The 21942-nt window shown below is 38.4% G+C and overlaps 1 protein-coding gene across 4 annotated transcripts in view; it reads left to right on the top strand.

Moving 5' to 3' along the window:
- The window catches only part of LOC101741158 (furin-like protease 2), a 310342-nt gene that overhangs the window by 261320 nt on the left and 27080 nt on the right, over positions 1-21942 (top strand). For all 4 annotated transcript variants that reach the window (XM_004926690.5, XM_021348356.3, XM_062674605.1 and 1 more), the window contains one exon: positions 14851-14955. In XM_004926690.5, the coding sequence (XP_004926747.1) occupies positions 14851-14955 (105 nt within the window). The remainder of the gene's footprint in view (positions 1-14850; positions 14956-21942) is intronic.

Raw genomic sequence — 21942 nt, 5'->3', positions numbered from 1 at the left:
GGCAGGAGCTCTTGCGAGTCCGCACGGGTAGGTACCACCACCCCGCCTATTTCTGCCGTGAAGCAAGTTTCCGTTTGAAGGGTGGGGCAGACGTTGTAACTATACTTGATACCTTAGAACTTATATCTCGAGGTGGGTGGCGCATTTACGTCGTAGATGTCTATGGGCTCCAGTAACCACATAACAACAGGTGGGCTGTGAGCTCGTCCAGCCATCTAAGCAATAAATAAAATAAAAATAAAAAAATACTAATTTATTTTGTATTTAAACCCCGAACACACTCCATTTTGTATCGATTTAATAATTTGCTCTAAAAAAGGCAAATCGAAATCGTCTTGTCGTTTTCCCTGCCAGAGTTAAGTCTTCTTGATGCAGTAGACTCGCGCTTATATTCAATTACACTGAATCCTACTTTTACTACCTCTTACTGCCTACTCTAAATTTATACATTTGCTCTTACCTATACGAATGAACCGATGATGTAAGCTATGCCCTCTCGTAAGATACTCATACGATACAGACTTTTCGAAAGTATAGTTCGATGCCTCCAATGAACACTACGCTGATTCCAAATTCGTAGATTTACAGGAGGAGCGTTTAAACGAAAAAAGTTGATAAAATCTTTATTACTGCAGATATATTTATGGTTATTTTGTGTGACTAGCTGATTTACTCTTGCTTCGAACCCCATCAATAATGATTAATTGTAATACTTTTAACATAGTGGAGCGATTTGCGTGATAAACGAAAATTTCAAAATTTTGAGTTAGTGTTCATTGGAGGCATCGAGTTTATCTCGGCATAACAAATAAAATGCATATTATTACGATTCCTTAAATATTATATCGTAAATGACGTAATTCAAAATACTTATCAGTTAAAAATATCAACGCATTTAAGTAGTATCGTATGACAATACATACGTTTGCCAATTATTACGTAAATCTTAGTAATGCTTATGTTGTTATTATTGCCCGTACTCGTAATAGTGCATTTATTAACAATTTTTTATTATTTAATTATTATAATAATATTATTAACAAAGTATAGCTTTATTCAGTGACTTTAGAACCATTATGATGGAAATGACAAAAAATAAATAAATGCGATGTCGGTCTATGAAGAATAAAATAAAATAAAATTGATGTATTTGAGTCGTCTATTATCAAAGGCGGTAATCTGTACATTTGGACAAAAATTTTTTATTGATATGTCAATACAGATTTATTTGAATATAATCGTCTCCTTCAAAGAATACGGTTCAAAACCTGCATTAAATAAAGGTTAATAGTTAACCTGTTATTTATCTAAGATGTCGTTCCGAAGAGTTTTGTGACTGCCAATGGAATACAAAGTCAATAATTCGTTTTCCTGATTTACCAATCATTGTCCAAAAGTCAGATTGCCGCCTTTGATAATAGTCGACTCATTTCTTTCTTTTCTTGGAAGAAAAGTACAAAAAAGACTGCATCGGCCGGGAATCGAACCCGGGCCGCCCGCGTGGCAGGCGAGCATTCTACCACTGAACCACCGATGCTTGCAATATCGTTATAAATTTAGATATCATATTCTCACTGTCATACACAATTAGCACTTGGTTCTGTCCTGTTTTTTCTCATTCAATTAATTTTTAATACGCTTTTATTAGCTTCATAATAATATCTATTTTGGTATGTAACGGAATCTTTGAACATGATTTTGTCCCCCTTTAAAACCGACGTTTTTAATTAACTCGAAATTTGGCATACTTATTAAGGACCGATGACAATTCAGTAAATTAAACAGTTAGACCCGTTATGTACTTTCGGCAGTCAAACAACAAATATATTTGAGCGCCTTCTATTTTTCACTTAGCAAATTGAAAACTGTAGTATTTATTTACCTGAATGTACATTAATGAATAATTTACGATACATAATGCTACCAAAAAATGAAAAATAAATCATAGTTAATAATAACTAAAAAAGTCGCTTTTGGGGTGCTTTTTAAGATATTATCAAAATGATAAATAAGACTTCTACTCATATCTGTAAATAAAATATTTATAACTATTAACAACATGCATCCCACGCTTTTAAATTTTTTTGTTTTTTTATACCTATGCTGATGGCTTTGAGAGGCTATTTCAGCTTTTCTTTGACGTGTAGGTGAGCTCACGGGGCTCAGACCGGGGTGTTGCTAACACGGGCCTCTTGGATTCTCTATAAAAGCGTGTTTTTTAATTTCTTTTTAAACAATTATTTATTATTATATTAATGTGTACTGATTTATTAATGTTTTGCAATATTTGTGGAATGTAGTATACAATATTTCTTGCAGATTTTTCGGCAGTGAAACTGCGTTTCGATCTCTCGGTTCACATTTTTATGTCAATGGACGTTAAGTAACCACTTAGCACTAGATCGGTTATTAGCTCGTTCAGACATCTAAGAATTCACTATCACTACATAGTATAAAACAAAGTCGCTTTCTCTGTTCCTATATCCCTATGTATGCTTAAATATTTAAAACTACGCAACGGATTTGGATGCGGCTTTTTTTAATAGATGGAGTGATTGAAGAGGAAGGTTTATATGTATAATAACATCCACTAAATAGTGGAGAAATCAATAATAAATTACAGTTTCCGAAGCAAAGCGAGGGCGGGTCGCTAGTAAAAATATATAGAAAGGAGTATTTTTTATAACATGAGCGATGCTTGCGTTTTAATTATTTGTAAACTGTTCCGGAAATGCTTTATTGTTTTCAATGGTACATTCATAAATCTACCCTTATACGTATCTATATGGTTTTGATTTGGCTCCCCTCGCTTCTTCCGAGATTTGTGCCTGTCGTCTCCCGCCGGCCACCTCGCTGACAAGGGTCCAAATCAGTGATATTAATTCGCAAGGTTCCCTGTAAATTAACCACCGCGACTTCCGCCCTAACCGAGTTACTTACTGGTTGCTCTTTGTTCAGTGTACCTACCAACTATACGTTGAATCAATATTTATCATTTTTGGTTATTGCTTAGATGGGTGGACGAGCTCACAGCCCACCTGGTGTTAATTGGTTACTAGAATCCATAGACATCTGCAACGTAAATGCGCCAGCCACCTTGAGATATAAGTTCTAAGGACTCAGTATAGCTACAACGGCTGCCCCACCCTTCAAACCGAAACGCATTACTGCTTCACGGCAGAAATAGGCAGCGTGGTGGTACCCACCCGCGTGGACTCACAAGAGGTCCTGCCACCAGTATAATCTAGCGATTGAGCGATCGTCCTGCGACAAGTTTTACCGTTAAGGTTGAAATTTGAAAGAACTTAAAAGAGCGTATTCTTTAAATAAATTCCACTTCCTTATCGATTTATGACAAAAAGTTAATTCGCCACTACGCTTCTGATTTCTCGATATATGATACAATATAAAAATATTAATACACTATTAAGGTGTTACATGAAGATTAAAACGCAAAAAGACGTAAGCGACCTCAGTTTGGGTTACTCGTGAATAACTTATACTTATATGCTTATGGACCGGGCAATTTGTTAGGCGGGAGAGTAATAATTTCCGACGGTTGTCCCTTCGGTACGACGTATGTTAGATTAAATGTTAAGAAGGGTAAATTCGTTCTTACGTACGCATGGAACCTAATCAAATGCGAGACGGATTAAGGTTGTTCCGGCGCCAGGTGAATTATAATAAGCGGAACACCGAATAATAAATCGCGGTGCTGCTTTGTTTGGACGATCTCTTTATGTTATGTGTCTTAGATGTACTTAGGGGGCGCGTCCATTAATTACGTGGGGCATTTTTGAGGATTTTTCGACTCTCCCTTCACTCTCGGTTTGAAGGGTGGGGCAGCCGTTGTAACTATAATGAGACCTTAGAACTTATATCTCAAGGTGGGTGGCGGCGTTTGCGTCGTAGATGTCTATGGGCTCCGGTAACCATTTAACACCAGGTGGGCTGTTAGCTCGTCCACCCATCTAAGCAATAAAAAATATCGTAATATTCTCTCCGTACTCCCTCTCCTAATCTCTTCAAAATTTATGTTTTGGCTGTCAATGTGCTGGATTATTGAGAAATAACGCACGTGTCGATACAGCTGGTCGATAGTGCTTAAACAATCGAGCGCTGCTTTGCTGCTCTGCGGGATTCGGAAGAATACGACAAGCACTATTGTGTCAGATTTGGTCATATTTTATTCAAGAAATAACTTTAATTTTAACTTAAATTAATGACGTGTAATTTTACACCATTTTCTACTACAAAAAAAAAATCCGTGATATTTGCAAATACCCCCTTTCCTTTAAGTGAGATTTGAAAAATTTAGCACGATCCCCTCCCCTTTAGAACACCTCAGGTAATTAATGGATGCTCCCTTATATGAATAGCCGTTCAGAGTATAGGAACATTTTGGTCTTTGTCGGCCTTTCGTGCAACTTAAAAATCTTTCAAAAGAACTATACTCGTAAATTTTTTAACTTAACTTTTCCGTACATTATTATCTTTGTCAAATTATTTAATACATTAATACACGATTGTTATTTGTTTATTTTAAACAATAATAACTGTAATATCATTGGGACATTTTATTCGGGGGCGAAGACTTGGCTTTCAACTTGAGTTGTTTTGCCCGAAAACAATTTGAATTATTCTCGATGACTCCGAAATCTTGGAGTGTAATGGGAGAGACCCCTGGCGGCTCGGTTCGTAACTTCGACAATTAATTAAAACTTTTAAGAAACACTCCCAAGCTAATATTGAGCGTAAGATAAACTCCGGCTTTCATGGAGTGCTCGAAATGTGGCGTTCGGAATATGTTTGATGGAGCGGTGAATTTGCGAAGTGTATTTGTTAAATTTAAATCGTAACAGGAGTTTTGGTTAGATGGTTTTACGTCACCGATCATCAGAACGATAATAGTATATTTGAAAATTAACATTTTGTTTCGCTCTAATATACGTGTTGTATTTTTAAATGAGAAAATCGTCCTGCTTCTTCAACAAAAGAATTAGGCCTTTTATTACTATGGGAAAGGGTAAAATATATTTTTACAAGTGCGTGGTAAATTTTATTTTTATGGTGTCTATAGATCACTGCATATTATTGGTTGTGCCCCTCCCTGGCTTTCTTGACGCTTATCCAGCGACGACTATCGTTCGCCATCAGGCGGGCGGTATGATTCTCGGTCGACAATGGTAATTTAAAAAAAAAAAACTCGCTATTATTGCAAGGTTTTGGTTTTATTGATTGTTAAATTTTCTGGACTTCATCCAATACCGATAATAATTCTTCTCGCAATTTTTGGGTTAATATTATGCCGATATCAATAAACTTGAGAGGTCTTTCGCGATTGTACTCTTCGAAGTAGTAACTGATCAGCCTTGGCCTCCAGTATCACCACCAGCTTAACGCGCCCAAGTTAGATGGTTCGCATTAACATAGCTTAATGCCTCAATAACAATGCAAGTCATTCTCCGTCAACTTCTCCATTAATCCAACTTGAAATATTCTTCATTGAAATATCTTCAAGTTTTAAAATAAGATTCAACGGCGCCACATCCAGAAACTACCCTATCTATTTATGGCGGTTTTTGTCGTCCGCCCTTATTGCCAATAAAAAATCCCCTTCGAGGCACTAGAACAGCGATTTCTCAATTTCCTTACCGTGTCCTTTGAAAATTACATTCGTTCCCCAAATCATAAACAAAAGTCACATGAACAACGGTCACATTAAAATAGTATCGGACCGTTTCAACAGTTCGGGCAGTTAATGAAATGAAATGCTCTCTCATGAAGTGCCCGTTGAAAAGTTCAGAAGGTCGAGAGAGTCTCATTCCTAAGTATCGATTCCGTATTAATTTCCGATTTCGTAGCAAGGGCACTCGATATTGTTGAGAATAACTCGACTTGTTTCGGTTATTACTAACTCGTTTATACAATGAAGAGAATTCGTATTTAATGAATCGTTAATTGATTTAAATAGTTAATTGGTGAACTCGAACCTACGTTCGAACATTCAGATCCATAAATAATTTTAAAAGAAGTGGAATGAAAGCGACCGGTCTTCAGATTTAAATGAACTGATACTAGTAATAGTAATAAGTTTGGAAATAGTAAGGACGATGGTGTAAAATACAACATCTTTTAGTGTATTATAATTAAACTGAAACAACAATTTTTTCCTCTACCTAATCGCTGGTGACCTAACTAAGTTTTTTTTCCTACCTAAGCTGATGGTCTTGAGACCATTTCAGCGTAACCTTAACTAGTAGGTGAGTTCACGGGCTCAAACCTGACGACGTTGCTAGCACGAACCCTAGCAAGAGCCGTGCTTCGCAGAATCTACCACCGGATCGGAAACGCGACCCACTGAGGAGATCCGGCGAGAAACTCAGTGGGCTGTGTCTGTGGGTTAATTTACTCGCCGAACCCTTCGTTGCAAGTGACGGGTTCGACGAGAACGATGACCGGTGCTTGGGGTACCTAAAAGCACCATTAGTGGATCGGGAGGATCCGAAATGACGTGACCTAAAACAGGCTCATCCAGCTACGCATGAACGGACGACTACGATGTCTTCTCCATAATGATTAGTCGCCACGGAGCCACAACTGTGACCTCTTGAAATCGGTAGCGTTGTTGCATTTCCGTATATATCTATTTACTTATTTTATTTCAACAAACAAGTAGAAGTTATGAAATTACACGTTCGATTTTTAATAAATTTTTTTAGCAGGCAGGCGATATTTTTTCAAAACTTTATTTTATTCTGTAGACAATAGCTAAAGTTACGTGCTCCAATTTTAAGGTGCCTTGATTTAAGTGAATAGCCTGTTGGTACGTCCATGGAAAATAATCCGCGTGCACTTGCATCAATGATGTGATTTTGTCGGAGTTCAAATGTTGCGGCTAACATATTATTATGTTGAACGACATTCATGACAGTATAATAGGATCATGTAATAAAACTTATCGTATATATTACTTTGAAATAAACCATTGATTGCATATCGCATGATTTGAACCGGCACGTGTAAAATATTTATTATCTATCTAACTCAGTCTTTCCCAAAGTGGGCAATAACGCCCCCTTGTGGGCGCTGCAGGCTTAAAGGGGGGGGCGGTAAGAGACCCAGAAAAAGATGGGGGCGTTGTGTAGAGGCTTGGGAGGCGATTTGTAATTTCATCTAGGGGGACTCTTAGACACCGACTTGCTCTCACTATAGTGGTTTTTAAGTATGCAAAAACATGGGGTGCTAAGAAATAATTTATTCTTAAAGTGAGCAGTAGACAAAATAAGTTTGGGAACCCCTGATCTAACTCAATTGGGACTTCGACCTTCATATCTCAAAGTTGGAAGCACATAACATTCAAGTTTTTACATCTGACCTCCGCTAAAACATTTAGTATGGTGCAGCGTGATCTTGCCAGATCTTCTACGAAAAAATAATAATAATAATAAAATCAACAACTTTACGAAACAAAGAATTTTTGTTGAAGAAACTTTTCAAATATTATACTGAAACATTTCAGTAATGCACTGGCGTCCTTTCATAATTTCGCCGTTGAATACGAAATGTTCGTCTGAGTAGCGAATATTATTTTGATAATATTTTGTAAGACTAAATTTGGTAATGTTTTAAAAATGTAAAGGGGTCATTTAGTAGAAACTAAAATTTTATTTTGAATTCAAACAAGTATATTATTGGTTTATGCTTTGTTACGGCCATATTACTTACTTATTTCATACCGGGAATGACTTTATTTGATGCAGAGAATTTTTATTGAGAATACTGGTTTTTTACTGGCGGTAGGACCTCTTGTGAGACCGCGCGGGTGGGTACCACCACCCTGCCTATTTCTGCCGTGAAGCAGTAATGCGTTTCGGTTTCAAGGGTGGGGCAGCCGTTGTAACTATACTTGAGACCTTAGAACTTATATCTCAAGGTGGGTGGCGCATTTACGTTGTGGATGTCTATGGGCTCCAGTAACCACTTAACACCAGGTGGGCTGTGAGCTCGTCCACCCACCTTTTTTTTTTTCATTTGGTCAGGAGGAAATCGCCGGACTTCCGCCCTCCACTGGGGGTAGAGGGCGGAGCATGTCAGAGTCGAACTGACTAAAACCTCCTGTCGCTCAACAACCAACGTCCAAACCTCGCATGAGACAGAACTCATGAAGAGGCAAAGGGGGGAAAGTAAAGCGTTTAGTGCGGAGCACATCTCTCCCATCACCCTCCCCCTCGGGACGCCGGACCGGCGGTCGTCGGCGCCACGACCACCAGCCCTCTCGGTCGGCCGTCCACCCACCTAAGCAATAAAAAAATAAATAAAAAAAATACGCTCTTGTGAATATATTGCATTGCATTAACACGAAACAAAATACCCTCACTGCTTGGAATTTCTAGTCCATTCTTTTTATACCTTAAACATCGTGGGAAATTTCTCTAGGAATTTTAGCGTGCAAGTGCTCATTATCGTGGCTTCGCTATTATTGGAAACAATTGCACTGGTCCGAAGTGTAAAATGTAAAATTCTCGGCCGCCATAGCGCTGTATATCTTGCTACAGACTAGGTTTGAAAAGGCAGACAGCGGCTATCGGGTTTTGCCCCTGCATTGTTGTTGTCAATAAATAATGTTTACCACTCACGATTAGAATCTATCGTAAGTTACAACATATATATCTTGTCTATCACAATTAGAATCAAAGCAACAGATTAAATCACGCATAAAAAGCTTAAGTTTCCTACAATAGCTTCTATAATTAAGAAGGACAATAATGAAGAAGCCAAACAAGCCGTTACTAGGATGTGGGCTTTGAAACAAAATTCAAAATAACCAAATATTTTTTATGATCCTTTGCTATGCGCACTCTGTTATCCAAAAGCATTTATAAAATCTTTAAAGTTTGAACTACTTAACATATTAAATAATTTTAAACAGTGTGACACAAGCATCAAGATGACAGACCATGATTTAGTTCACGGTAAACGTTCGAGTTACCTGTTAAATTCACGATCATATATCCGCCGGGCTCCGCGAGTTTTCCCACCGACTCGATTTTTCACCCGGGCCGCAATATATGCGCCCGTCTGAAAGCCCGGTCACCGATATATGAAGCCGGATTAAAATATTATCTACTTAAAATTGGCCCGTAGTTTTCATGTGAAATGGATTCGGTTTTTGAATGGATTATTAAAACGGCGAAGCGATCGCGCGCAAACATTTGGTGTTGTACAAAAGTGATTGTTGAGAGTTTCCAGTATTTATTGGAATTTTGGTTCATTAAGTTCATTCAGGAAATATTGAAAATGTAAAAAATGTTTTTTTTTGTTTACGCCGCAACCAAACTCATGGTATTTACAGTCTGAAAAATGTCCTGTAGCGGCGTGACTAACTTTGGTTTTGTGTGATCTTAATACACAATCATGTTTCTTTTAAAATTAATAGATAAGTTTTTCATAATAGATAATAATAGATAAATATTAATACTGTATAAACTATTATATGTATGTATGTATGTATGTATATGTATATGTATGTATGTATGTATGTATGTATAAGTATATGTGATTTTGTATATATGTAGATATACTTTTTTTGTATGTATTCGTTACCTAATATAAATTTCATTGCACCTACCACTATTTACTCTGCACTACCTTTGGTTGACTGGTAGAGAATGCCTTAGGCATTAAGTCCGCCAATGTAAATTTTACATGAAGTGTAATAAATAAATAAATAAATAAGTAAAAAATGTATATTGTGAAAAAATCTTCTTTGTGACCACGTTCCACTTATTATCATTGTATTTTCTTATTAGCGATTTCTTTTACTTACACTATTGGTTTTGTTTCCCATCTCTAATTAATTTAAAGTATAATATGATTTAAAGACTGTATTTTCTTTTATTGTTGCCCGTTAATTGCTATTAACGGGCAACTATTATTATTAAGTAATTCAACTAAAAATGCTGGTATTAAAAAAAAACAATTTACTTTTCATCGGCTTTTAGTATACGCGCTTAGAATTTGATCTGTTAAAATTTCCTATAACCGATATCGAGAAGAGAATATCATAAAAGTATTGTAAAATAAATTCATCGAAACTCAAGAATGCATATTGCTATGTCACGCCTTAATTCAAGCATTCACGTGCTCGCATCAGAGCTTCAGTGGATGCAGTTAGACACTTTATAAGAGGATTTATGGCCTCATATTTCGGGCCATCCATATCATTTATTTACCACGCGTTTTCCTTGTCCGCTTGATCGAGCGCAGGAATGTCTTTTGTTGGATTTTTACTGTGATTTTTTTTCGTAGTTTTTTGTTCTGCTAGGGAATTTGAGAGGAGATCGGTAAGGTAAATGTTTCGGAGTCTCGTTCTCCATGTGCAAATGTATAGTGAAAGATCGACAATCGACTCCTTAAATCTGGGCTTTTTAAAATAAGCCTGAATAGGGTTTGGGCCGTCCATGTTTTCATACTGATTTTTCTATGTCGTAACATCCTGTGCCTTTCCGTCTTACTTTTGCCGACTAACTTGTTCTCGTGATCGCTTATAACAAACCTACAAAATCTATATATTAATACGTGAAGCAAAAACTTTGTATCCTTTTTTAGGGAAATTGCGCGGACGGAGGTGTTTGAAATTTCTCACACTTATAGAGAATATTGAGAAGGAGTGAACAATGCTAATATTTTTTAAAAATAATGCATAAAATATACATTAAATCAATAAAGAAAACGTTACACACACTGCCATGTATTTGAACACACACACACTTAAGTATATATACTCTTTGTTGATTATCAAACTTTAGTTAATGCTTAAAGTCTGTGGTTAAATTGAAAATAGGTTAATATTGTTTATCTTTAATATTATTTGTCTATAGTGTAGTCTTGGCGAAATCTGTGATTATAGAAGTATAATAATCTTTGACAATATATCTATAATAATGTTCAAACTTATAATTTCAATTAATTAGTCGAATTTCGACTACTGCGGGACCAATTTAATTCGTTGTTGTCTTCGTTGTTGACTTCAGTTTTCGGGCGACCACGGGTTCATTTTTTTAGTCGTAAACGCTCAAACCAATAACGAGCCGTGCGCTCCTTTTTAATGCTCACTCCGTAAATGTCATTAATGTTATGAGCCGTTTGTGCGGTATTGTTACCGCGACAAAACTCGTATTCTATGATTACTCGTATTTTTTACAGTGTTACTGAAGAAAAAGATAAAAAGGTGGGGCGTAAACAAATCAGTAATCAATAAATAAATGACAGAATTTGACAATGGAATTCCTTATTTTTAAAATACAGTTCATCTGAATTTAGAATTTATTGTTTCTTGGTTTGGTTTGTTTCTTTTATTTGTGTTTTTATTGTTAGTCCTAGTTCATTTTCTTTTTCTTTTTTTTTTGTAAAATTAGTTTAAGCTGATGGCCGTGTTGCCAATGCTTTCAATAAATAAATAAAAAAATTAGAATTTATTGCCAGTCATACATAAGTTCTGTTTCAAATGCCCTGTATTTTAAAACAGAAAAATCATAATATGTAAAGGCCTATTATTTCTCAGCATATGTCCTAAGTAGGTATGCCAGTTTCGAATTTCAAAATGACCTACTCATTATTAAATAATTTATTATACTAGAGGTCCCGCAGTAGTCGAAATTCGACTATAATAATTAATTGGAATTGTAAGTTTGTACACTATTATGATTGTATTTTATACTTCTATAATCACAAATTGCGCCAAGGCTACACTATAAAAAAATATTAATAAAGACAAACAATATTTAATCTATTCTCAATTTGACCACAGACGTCAAGAACAAAAGTTTGACAATAAATAGTATGCATGCGAGTGTGCGTCAAATACATGGTATGTAGTGTGTGTAATGTTTTCTTTATTGATTTAATGTATCTTTTATGCATTATTTAAAAAAAATATTAGCATTGTGCACTTCTTCACTATATTCTCTATAAGTGTGGAAAATTTCATAGTCTTCCGTCCGCGCAATTTTCGTAAAAAGGGATACAAAGTTTTTGCTTCACGTATTAATATATAGATAAAGAAGTATCATTGCGATTATTATGTCGTCAAGGTAATTATGGTTATTATTATTTATATTTATTTTTAAGGCTACTTATTGGAATAAGAGCGTCTCATTTTAAAGAGATATTGGTAGCTACGCATTGGATGTTGTTACAACATACACGGTAATAACAATCATCAACATTGTTTTTAGGTTGGGAGTTTGTTAATAATCCAAACATGGGTCCGATTGTAGCAGTCGTGTTTCGATCCTTTTTTTTCCCCTGCTTAATCGTTGGTAGCCTAAGAGGCTAATCCGACTACCCTTGGGCTTGATCATAATTCACTATTATTTACTTTGTATTATACAGGAAGCTAATCTGTTAAATACAACAAGTCAACAAAAGAAAAAAAAAAAGAAAAAATTTGAAGTCGTCGTGGTCTAAAAGATATGACGTTCGGAGCATTCGTGTTGAAGCGATGCACCGGTGTTCGAATCCCGCAGGCGGGTATCAATTTTTCTAATGAAATACGTACTCAACAAATATTCACGATTGACTTCCACGATGACGGAATAACATCATGTAATAAAAGTGAAACCTGCAAAAGTATAATTTGCGTAATTACTGGTGGTAGGACCTGTTGTGAGTCCGCGCGGGTACGTACCACCGCCCTGCCTATTTCTGCCGTGAAGCAGTAATGCGTTTCGGTTTGAAGGGTGGGGCAGCCGTTGTAACTATGCTGAGACCTTACAACTTATATCTCAAGGTGGGTGGCGCATTTACGTTGTAGATGTCTATGGGCTCCAGTAACCACTTAACATCAGGTGGGCTGTGAGCTCGTCCAACCATCTAAGCAATAAAAAAAAAAAGCTCAAAAAGCTAAAAGCTAAAAAAAAAAAAAACAATTTATATGGAGGCAATAATCGACACGATGTTACAGAAGTTTTGAATGTAAAACCCAAGCAACATCAAAGATTCATCCATTAAAGAATTCGATCTTATGTATGATCCTCTTTGCCTAATACGGGGCGAGTTGGGCGTTAGTTAATAGCCTGGACATTAAACGCAACGCTCTGGGGCCCATCGTAAAACATCCGCACGTGAGCTGCCAAATAATTTAATTCTACCTCTATATTTTGCTTACCTGGTCGACGGTAAACGAAGCGTGTTGTTTAGTTTTAATGAAAGACCACAGTTTTATAAAATACTAGCGACCCACCCTCGCTTCGCTTCGGAAACATTAAATTTTATTATTGACTAGCGACCCGCCCTCGCTTCGCTTCGGAAACATTAAATTTGATAGCTGAGTCCCGCGGTTATTGTCGTATCGCGGGTGACGCCGCGGGGCGAAGCTAGTCTAAAAAAGGTAGCCTAAGTTATTCCTTATATCATCAGCTACCTATCAGTGAAAGTCTCGTCAAAATCGGTCCAGCCGTTCCAGAGATTAGCCGGAACAAACAGACAGACGGACAGACAGACAGACAGACAGACAAAAATTGTAAAAAATGCTATTTTGGTGTAGTTACCGTAAATGTATTCATATGCATGTAGTAAAAAGCGGTTATTTCTATATTACAAACAGACACTCCAATTTTATTTATATGTATAGATTTTAACGCGTTTTGGTTGAGTTTTAATCTGGATTATTATGACGTTTTTACGTGCCCCTCCCGAAAACAAGGGTTATTTAGCTGAAGGATTCTGTCGACCCCGTATGTGGGCTCACGTGAAACATAGCATAGTAATCGGATAATGTTTTTTTTGTTGGGTGTTATGAGGGAATGTTCAACACTAAAACTTCGTCCGTAAGACGGGATTTAGTGTTTTCTGAATGGCCCGCGAACAGTGATGTGGCACGGATAGCGGTCGGCTTGCGTGAGCTCAGATTTATTACCGGCCATTGAAGCCTTCTTAAAATACAACCGCTTCCCCCACAGCCACTAATTTCCGAATACCAATTCGAATAAATTACCCAAAGCTAATGTTTTTATAGCGCCTAATCGTAGCTTTTTAGACGTCTCGTGATCGTCTTGGATGGAATAAAAATCGGTTCCCGCGGACCTCGTGAACGGCCATTAGGAAGTCAATGGAACGACTTTTGCTTTTAAAGTGTTTACGTACAAAAATTGATCTTACGGTATTCCGAAATGAATATTGCTTTTGTTGAAAACGTTTTTAGAATTTTTCTTTAAATTTGCCAAAAAAGAATCGGATTTTGGAAGTGGACAGCAATAAAAACATTTTTTGGAAGCGTTTCATAGTCGACAATGATATTGCGTATTATTTAAAAAAAAGTCACTTTTTCTTTGTCATTTCAGAAGCGGCAACCAAATCTCAACATGACAGATGTGTGCTTTTGATTAAGAATAATGTTTTTTTGAAAAGTAGCCTAACTTTATAAAATGTAGAAATCGATAAAAAATATCCTTTTTTCGTTTTCCCATTCCTAAAATATATGGGCTTGGACTCTTAAAACTTTCTGCTTTTAAAAACAACAAATGAAGACTCGTTCAAGATGTAAAGAAAAATAAAGAGAAAAATCAACGAGAAAACTATCTTTGTAATATTTAAACGGATTCAGATGATACCCTCGTTGGAGAATGCAGTTCGATTTTTTTTTTTAGTCTTTTGCAGGATTTGTGTCCTGGGCTAGTTTAGTTTAGTTTTCCCTCTTTATCTTATTGTAAGTAAGTTCATATTTTACGAATAACAGACCTCGCGTCTTCCACATGAGGCTATGAAGTTTATATAATATTTGTGAATACGTATGAATTTGTAAAATTACTTTTTAGTTAATGTATGTTTTTTTTTTGTTTGTTACAGATTGGTTCATTGAAAAATTACTATTTATTGTCACATCACGAAGTACATAAGCGATCGACGGAGCCGAGTCACGAGCACCATAGTAAACTAAGGGACGAACCACAGGTATGTTAGGCAAAGTCTTTCTAAAATATTTTTAAACCAGCAACATCAAGTTCAAAATTTCGGAGAATGTTTAAAATTTGTAATGGAATATCGGTACAAAGATTTCCTTTCGACACCATCCGCAAGAGTAACATTGCGTTAGTACTTTTAGGAACCAGAAATGAAAGAACCACAAGCACCGGTCACCGTCCTCGTCGAATCCGTCACTTGCGACAAAGGGCTCGATGAGCGGATTAACCCATAGACACAGCCCACTGAGTTTCTCGCCGGACCTTCTCAGTGGGTCGCGTTTCCGATCCGGTGGTAGATTCTGCGAAGCACTGCTCTTGTTAGGGTCAGTGTTAGCAACACTCCGGTTTGAGCCCCGTGAGCTCACCTACACGTTAGGGTGAAGCCGAAATAGCCTCTCAAGGCTATCAGCATAGGTAGGGAAAAAAAAGAATAAAAAAGTGAAATATTGTTAATATTATTTATCAATTATCTTAAAATTAAAAATCTTAATGAGATATATTAACACTCAAATCCTATGCTCTAAGTACAATTTTATGACAATTAAAACTAAGCTCAAGGAACCAATCAAACAGCAAAATGGAACGGATTTACAAATCATACCGAGTCAAACCGACAGAGCTTAAGAACGCGACTGCATCACAAAATTAAGAGTGCCACGGACCTTTTCCACACTGCTTTGCATAGCGGCAACCTAACCTAACCGCACATAAAAATATCAAGTAATAAATAAAAATAAATAAACTTTTTTTACAATAAAATATTTTTTTCTTACACTATTTTTGATTCAAATTTATTAAAATTTATTTTCTATTTTTTAGTTGAATTTTCGATAAAAGCGTATTTTTTTAATATTAAATTGTCACCAGCCCTTAATAAGTGTGCCAAATTTCAAGTTAATCCGACGTTTTGAAGGGGGTCAAAATCATGTTCAAAGATTCCGTTACATACTAACATACATAAGTCTGAAGCTAATAAAAGCGTATTAACAAAAACGTTAAATATCCTACAATACCTTCTTCACAGTTTAACTTTAAATATATCTGTTTTGCATGATCTATAATACTATACATAAACCAAATTGATTGTAGCAATAGTGTCGCAGAATAGTGTGGCAGAAGCGAGAACTCAATGATACATTTATCAGACGCCATTAATCTAGAGATCGTGCATTAATGAAGAACACAAGTTTCAACGTCAATTCAATAGACCAGATAGTCGTTGTGTTAATTGATAACCAATTAGGCTTCCTAGTAATCTAACTGTTTTGTTATCAAGCTCATCTGAAATATTAGAGAATACAGGCATTCGAATTAGAAGGTATTACATCACTAAAATAAAACGTAGGCTTTTTAATTATTTATTTTTTGTGCGGTTGAGTGAAAAAACGTGTGGCACTCGGGAACTGCTGCGGTAAAGCTATTGCATAGCATTTTTTATCAACTTATGCAATTATAATTAGATTATAATAATTTAATATTAAACCAAAGACCACGCTATATATATAAACATTAACAAAAGCAAAACATTAACGGTCCCCTTCACACTCATAAGCTAGAGCGCGCGAGAGAGAGATGGGCAGACTTTTCATGATGCGCATGCAGTGCGACGTCACGCCGCGCGCTTATTCACAAACACTACACAAGCGCAACGTGTAAATGTGTTGAACGCAAGCTACATGGTAGGCGGAGTGGGGGTGTTAGGTTTTATTTTCGTTACGGAATTTCTTGATTTAGTCGCAACGCTCAGAGCCCGCGATAAAAGCTATGCAATAGCTTAAAAGTTCACATACGTAAATGACCTCACTTACCTTAAGAATAAAGGTGTATTTCTTTTTGTTTATTTATTACGAAAATTATAATCTTTGCGGTTTTTATTACACTAAGAAATTCCTTCATCATGGAACTAATTCTTGAACATGAGTTAGGTACGTATTTCATTAGAAAAAATGGTGTCCACCCGCCTGTGGGATTTGAACACCAGCATAGTCGCATAACTTGACATGAATAGGCGTCTTATCCCTTAGCTTGGCGTCTTCACGTCACTATTACAGTTGATAGAACGTGTTTTGAGCCCGCACGGGTAGGTACCGCCGCCTTGCCTATTTCTGCCCTGAAGCTAATACTGAGACTTAGAACTTATCTCCCAAGTTGGGTGGTGGCATTTACGTTGTTGATGTCTATGCTCGTCCATCCATCTAAGCAATAAATAAAAAATCACGACTTATCGCCACCGACAGTCTCAGTGGTATTTAATATCTTCTTTCCCACAATTCAAACCGTGAATGCATGGTTCAAGTAACGAAAATAACCTGACACCCCCATTGCGCCTACTATGACGCTCGCGTTCAACACATTCACACGTTGCGCTTGTGTAGTGTTTGTGAATAAGCGCGCGGCGTGACGTCGCACTGTCGCATGCACATCATGAAAAGTCTGCCCATCTCTCCCTCGCGCGATCTATGTTATGAGTGTGAAGGGTACAGTTAATGCTTTGCTTTTGTTAATGTTTATAAATATAGCGTGGTCTTATTTTATTGTTGTTTTAACATTAAATTATTATTGTCGATTTATAATTGCATAAGTTGATAAAAAATGCTATGCAATAGCTTTACCGCGGCAGTCTCCGAGTGCCACACGTGTTTTTTTTTTTTCACAAAACCTTACCGAGTTGAATAAATGCGAATGAATTTTACGTTCGAAGCGTTGCCGAGGCGGCTCTGTTTTCTGAAATGTAATCAAGCTCCCAATCCAGAAAAAAAAAGAGTAATCTCGTGAAGCACATCACTCGGGTAGATTATTACCGTTTTGACAAAGAATGTCATAAAAAGGGTTACGTTACGCCGCGCCTACCTGTTTCGAGTCCAGAAGGAATTGGTATCACGAAACGCATTTATAACTTGAATATTTTATATATAATATCAGCTCGTACTAAACAACCGTTCTGTATGTAAACAAATTACATTTTGAGTACGTTCTGGTTTGTTATTCGCGAATTTGTATTTTGAGTAACGAATGTTCGTAGTTCGTGTTTTGTTGTATAGATCAGGGTAGAAGAAGCCTTTAAAAATAAGAAAAAGTGAAAAAAAATAATTAGTAGGATGAAACCCATTAGAAAAGGAGGAGAATATTATAAAAATGAAAGGAAAAATAATTTACGGGCGATCTGAGGTCGGGAAGGGGATGGGGGTGAGTTTTTAAGGGTAAAAAACGGTTTTTCTCGATTTCCGGCAAAACTAAAAGTCCTATGGAAAAAAGTCCAATGGCAAAGTTGTAGGTAATAAAAAGATCTAAAACTTTTGTATTTACATTTTTTTCACATAACCTCAACATTTATGTGAAAAATTAAAAAAACCAAGTTCTTCGTTTTTTGAATTAAATATCAGACGGTTGAATTGAAATTATTTTTCCTTTCATTTTTATAATATTCCCCTCCTTTTCTAATGGGTTTCATCTTACTATTATTTTTTTTGGTTTTAAAAATATCGACCCTGGTCTAGTAAGCATTTTTTTTTTTAATATTAAGACAAAAAATTGTGGCAAACGTTTATTATGAGAAATCAATTGTGATTCGCACTAAATTCTTGTCAAGGCCGTGATTTTTTGTTAGTATTCTGTGCGAGGGTGCAAAATAAAGTAAGTTAGAGCACGCAGCGGGCTATACATCGTTGGACACAAAGATTGAGTGGGGTCACGGATTAGCCAGGGTCGGAGTCGCAATGGGGAAGTGTCACTGGACTTGTCTCTTCATAAAATATGTACTATTGGGACGTTGTAACGCTCCACGAATTGTTAGTATGCTTCTTTTTCGTAAGACGTGTCGCATCTTTTATTATTGTCGTACACGCTATTTAGCTCTAGTAAATCGGTGTGAAGTTTAATCCGCTTATACTGTTTTGTAGTTAAGAAGACTGCAATCAAATTCTATTGCTGTTAATAGTTAGATATGAAAAGATTTATAAGACATAATATACCTTTATATACCTTACGGTTCCGATGGGTGAATTCAATATATCGAGAGGTGAAAGGCTAATATTTAGGGTGGGTAAGGTGGGTGGCGCATTTATGTTGTAGATGTCTATGGGCTCCAGTAACTACTTAACATCAGGTGGGTTGTGACCTCGTCCACCCATCTAAGCAATAAAAAAAAGAAGTTCTATATTTTTAATTGAAATTAAAATTAAATTTACTCCATTCAAATATGTGAAGTTTTTGTTATGCTATTTTTTAAACTTTGAATGACTTTCCTGTAAATTTAAAAAATGTCGCTTAAACCAAATAGTATTTCGCCAATCGATATGTAGATTTGAACATAGATATGATTAGAAGTAGATGAACTATATTCATATTATCAGTATAAATTTTGTGTAATTAAAGCAACGATAAAATTGAATCATCTCATCAAAGCACTGTGTACTAAATAAACAACACTAAATAATATAAAAGAACGCCCAAACAATTCCTTTATATACGATACCTTTGCGATAGGGTATCGGAACTAAGACGATAACGCATAGAAAACTTTTCGCTTATACGAATTTGTGTTATATGTACTTACTATACATATATTACATAGTTCGTCGCTTTGATGTTGTCCCGCGGCTCGTGACATTGCAAAGAGGGTAAAATATCAGCAATCTACATTAGCAGCGAGCTTCATGGTTCGCCGAGTTTTCTGTATGTTTTCTTCTCATAAAGGACACTGCGAATTGGGATGCGAACTGTAAAAAAAAAACGATTATTCCACGGCGCACAATAGTTGCTGGGTGGGGTGCGCTTCGGACGCTTGAATAAATTGTAAATGTTTTTGTGTCCCGGAAGGAATAATAGGGATTCCGTTTTTGTGTTTCATCATATTATTTGTTACTATTAATTATACATTATCTTTGTTCGTCATCGCAAATATAACCTCATAATGCTACATCAAAACGCTGTGGGATCGTGCACCGGTTCCCGGTCGTGCGCGGTGTTCCACAGGGGTCGGTGCTCGGCCCTCTTTTGTGGAATATCGGGTATGACTGGGTGCTGAGGGGTGCCCTCCTCCCGGGCCTGAGTGTAATATGTTACGCAGACGACACGTTGGTCGTGGCCCGGGGGGGGAGTTTTGCTGAGTCTGCCCGTCTTGCTACGGCTGGGGTGGCGCATGTCGTCGGCAAAATCAGGAGATTGGGCCTCGACGTGGCGCTCAGTAAATCCGAGGCCATGTGGTTCCACAGGCCCCGGAGAGTGCCACCTGTCGATGCCCATATCGTGGTTGGAGGCGTCCGTATCGGGGTCGGGGTGCAGTTGAAGTACCTCGGCCTCATTCTGGACAGTCGTTGGACCTTCCGTGCTCACTTTCAGAATCTGGTCCCTCGTTTGTTGGGGGTGGCCGGCGCGTTAAGCCGGCTCCTTCCCAATGTCGGGGGGCCTGACCAGGTGACGCGCCGTCTCTATACAGGGGTGGTGCGATCAATGGCCCTATACGGGGCGCCCGTGTGGGGCCAGTCCCTGGCCGTGGGGGTAGCGAAGCTGCTGCAACGGCCGCAACGCACCATCGCGGTCAGGGTCATCCGTGGTTATCGCACCATCTCTTTCGAGGCGGCGTGTGTACTGGCTGGGACGCCGCCTTGGGTCCTGGAGGCGGAGGCGCTCGCTGCTGACTATCAGTGGCGGGCTGACCTTCGTATCCGGGGCGTGGCACGTCCCAGCCCCAGTGTGGTCAGAGCGCGGAGGGCCCAATCTCGGCGGTCCGTGCTGGAGGCATGGTCCAGACGGCTGGCCGATCCTTCGGCTGGTCGTAGGACCGTCGAGGCGATTCGCCCGGTTCTTGTGAATTGGGTGAATTGTGACAGAGGACGCCTCACTTTCCGGCTCACGCAGGTGCTCACTGGGCATGGTTGCTTCGGTGAGTTCCTGCACCGGATCGGAGCCGAGCCGACGGCAGAGTGCCACCATTGTGGTTGCGGCTTGGACACGGCGGAGCACACGCTCGTCGCCTGCCCCGCATGGGAGGGGTGGCGCCGTGTCCTCGTCGCAAAAATAGGAAACGACTTGTCGTTGCCGAGTGTTGTGGCATCGATGCTCGGCGACGACGAGTCGTGGAAGGCGATGCTCGACTTCTGCGAGTGCACCATCTCGCAGAAGGAGGCGGCGGGGCGCGTGAGAGACACGCAAGCCCGCCGCCGTCGAGCGGGGGCCAGGGAGGCGGATCTCGCCCAAGCCCTGGCCCTCTAAGTTTCGGGTCCCCTTCATATGTCGGTCTGGGGACAGGCGAAGGGGGCCTAAGAAGACGACGTGCAAGCTGCTCTGCACGCGTTTTACGCAAGAGCATCCGGGTGATGGAAGGCCGGCTATCCTCGACCCACGCTGGTTCTGACCCAGCGGGGTATTCCGTAGGATAGACCATTCTAACCGGCGCCATCTAGGCGGGCTCCGGATAGCCTGCCGACCGAGAGGGCTGGTGGTCGTGGCGCCGACGACCGCCGGTCCGGCGTCCCGAGGGGGAGGGTGATGGGAGAGATGTGCTCCGCACTAAACGCTTCACTTTCCCCCCTTTGCCTTTGCATGGGTTCTGTCCCATGCGAGGTTCGGACGCGGGTTGTTGAGCGACAGGAGGTTTTAGTCAGTTCGACTCCGACATGCCCCGCCTTCCATCCCCAGGGGAGGGCGGAAGTCCGGCGATTTCCTCCTGACCAAAAAAAAAAAAAAAAAAAAAAACATCAAAACGCTATTGCTTATCGGGTCTTGTAATCTATGTACGTGAAGCAAAAACTTTGTATCCCTTTTTACGAAAATTGCGCGGACGGAAGAGTATGAAATTTTCCACACTTATAGAGAATATAGAGAAGGAGTGCAGAATACATTTTTTTTTAATTATGGATTAATAATACATTAAATCAATAAAAAAAAAATTACACACACTACCATGTATTTGACACACCGCATATAATTATATACTCTTCGTTTATTGTCAAACTTTTGTTATTGCATAAAATCT

The sequence above is a fragment of the Bombyx mori genome, chromosome 21 (assembly GCF_030269925.1).
Source record: "Bombyx mori chromosome 21, ASM3026992v2".
In the NCBI taxonomy this organism is placed as follows: domain Eukaryota; kingdom Metazoa; phylum Arthropoda; class Insecta; order Lepidoptera; family Bombycidae; genus Bombyx; species Bombyx mori.
Note: the sequence above shows the minus strand (reverse complement) of the source record. Positions and strands in the feature narration are given on the sequence as shown.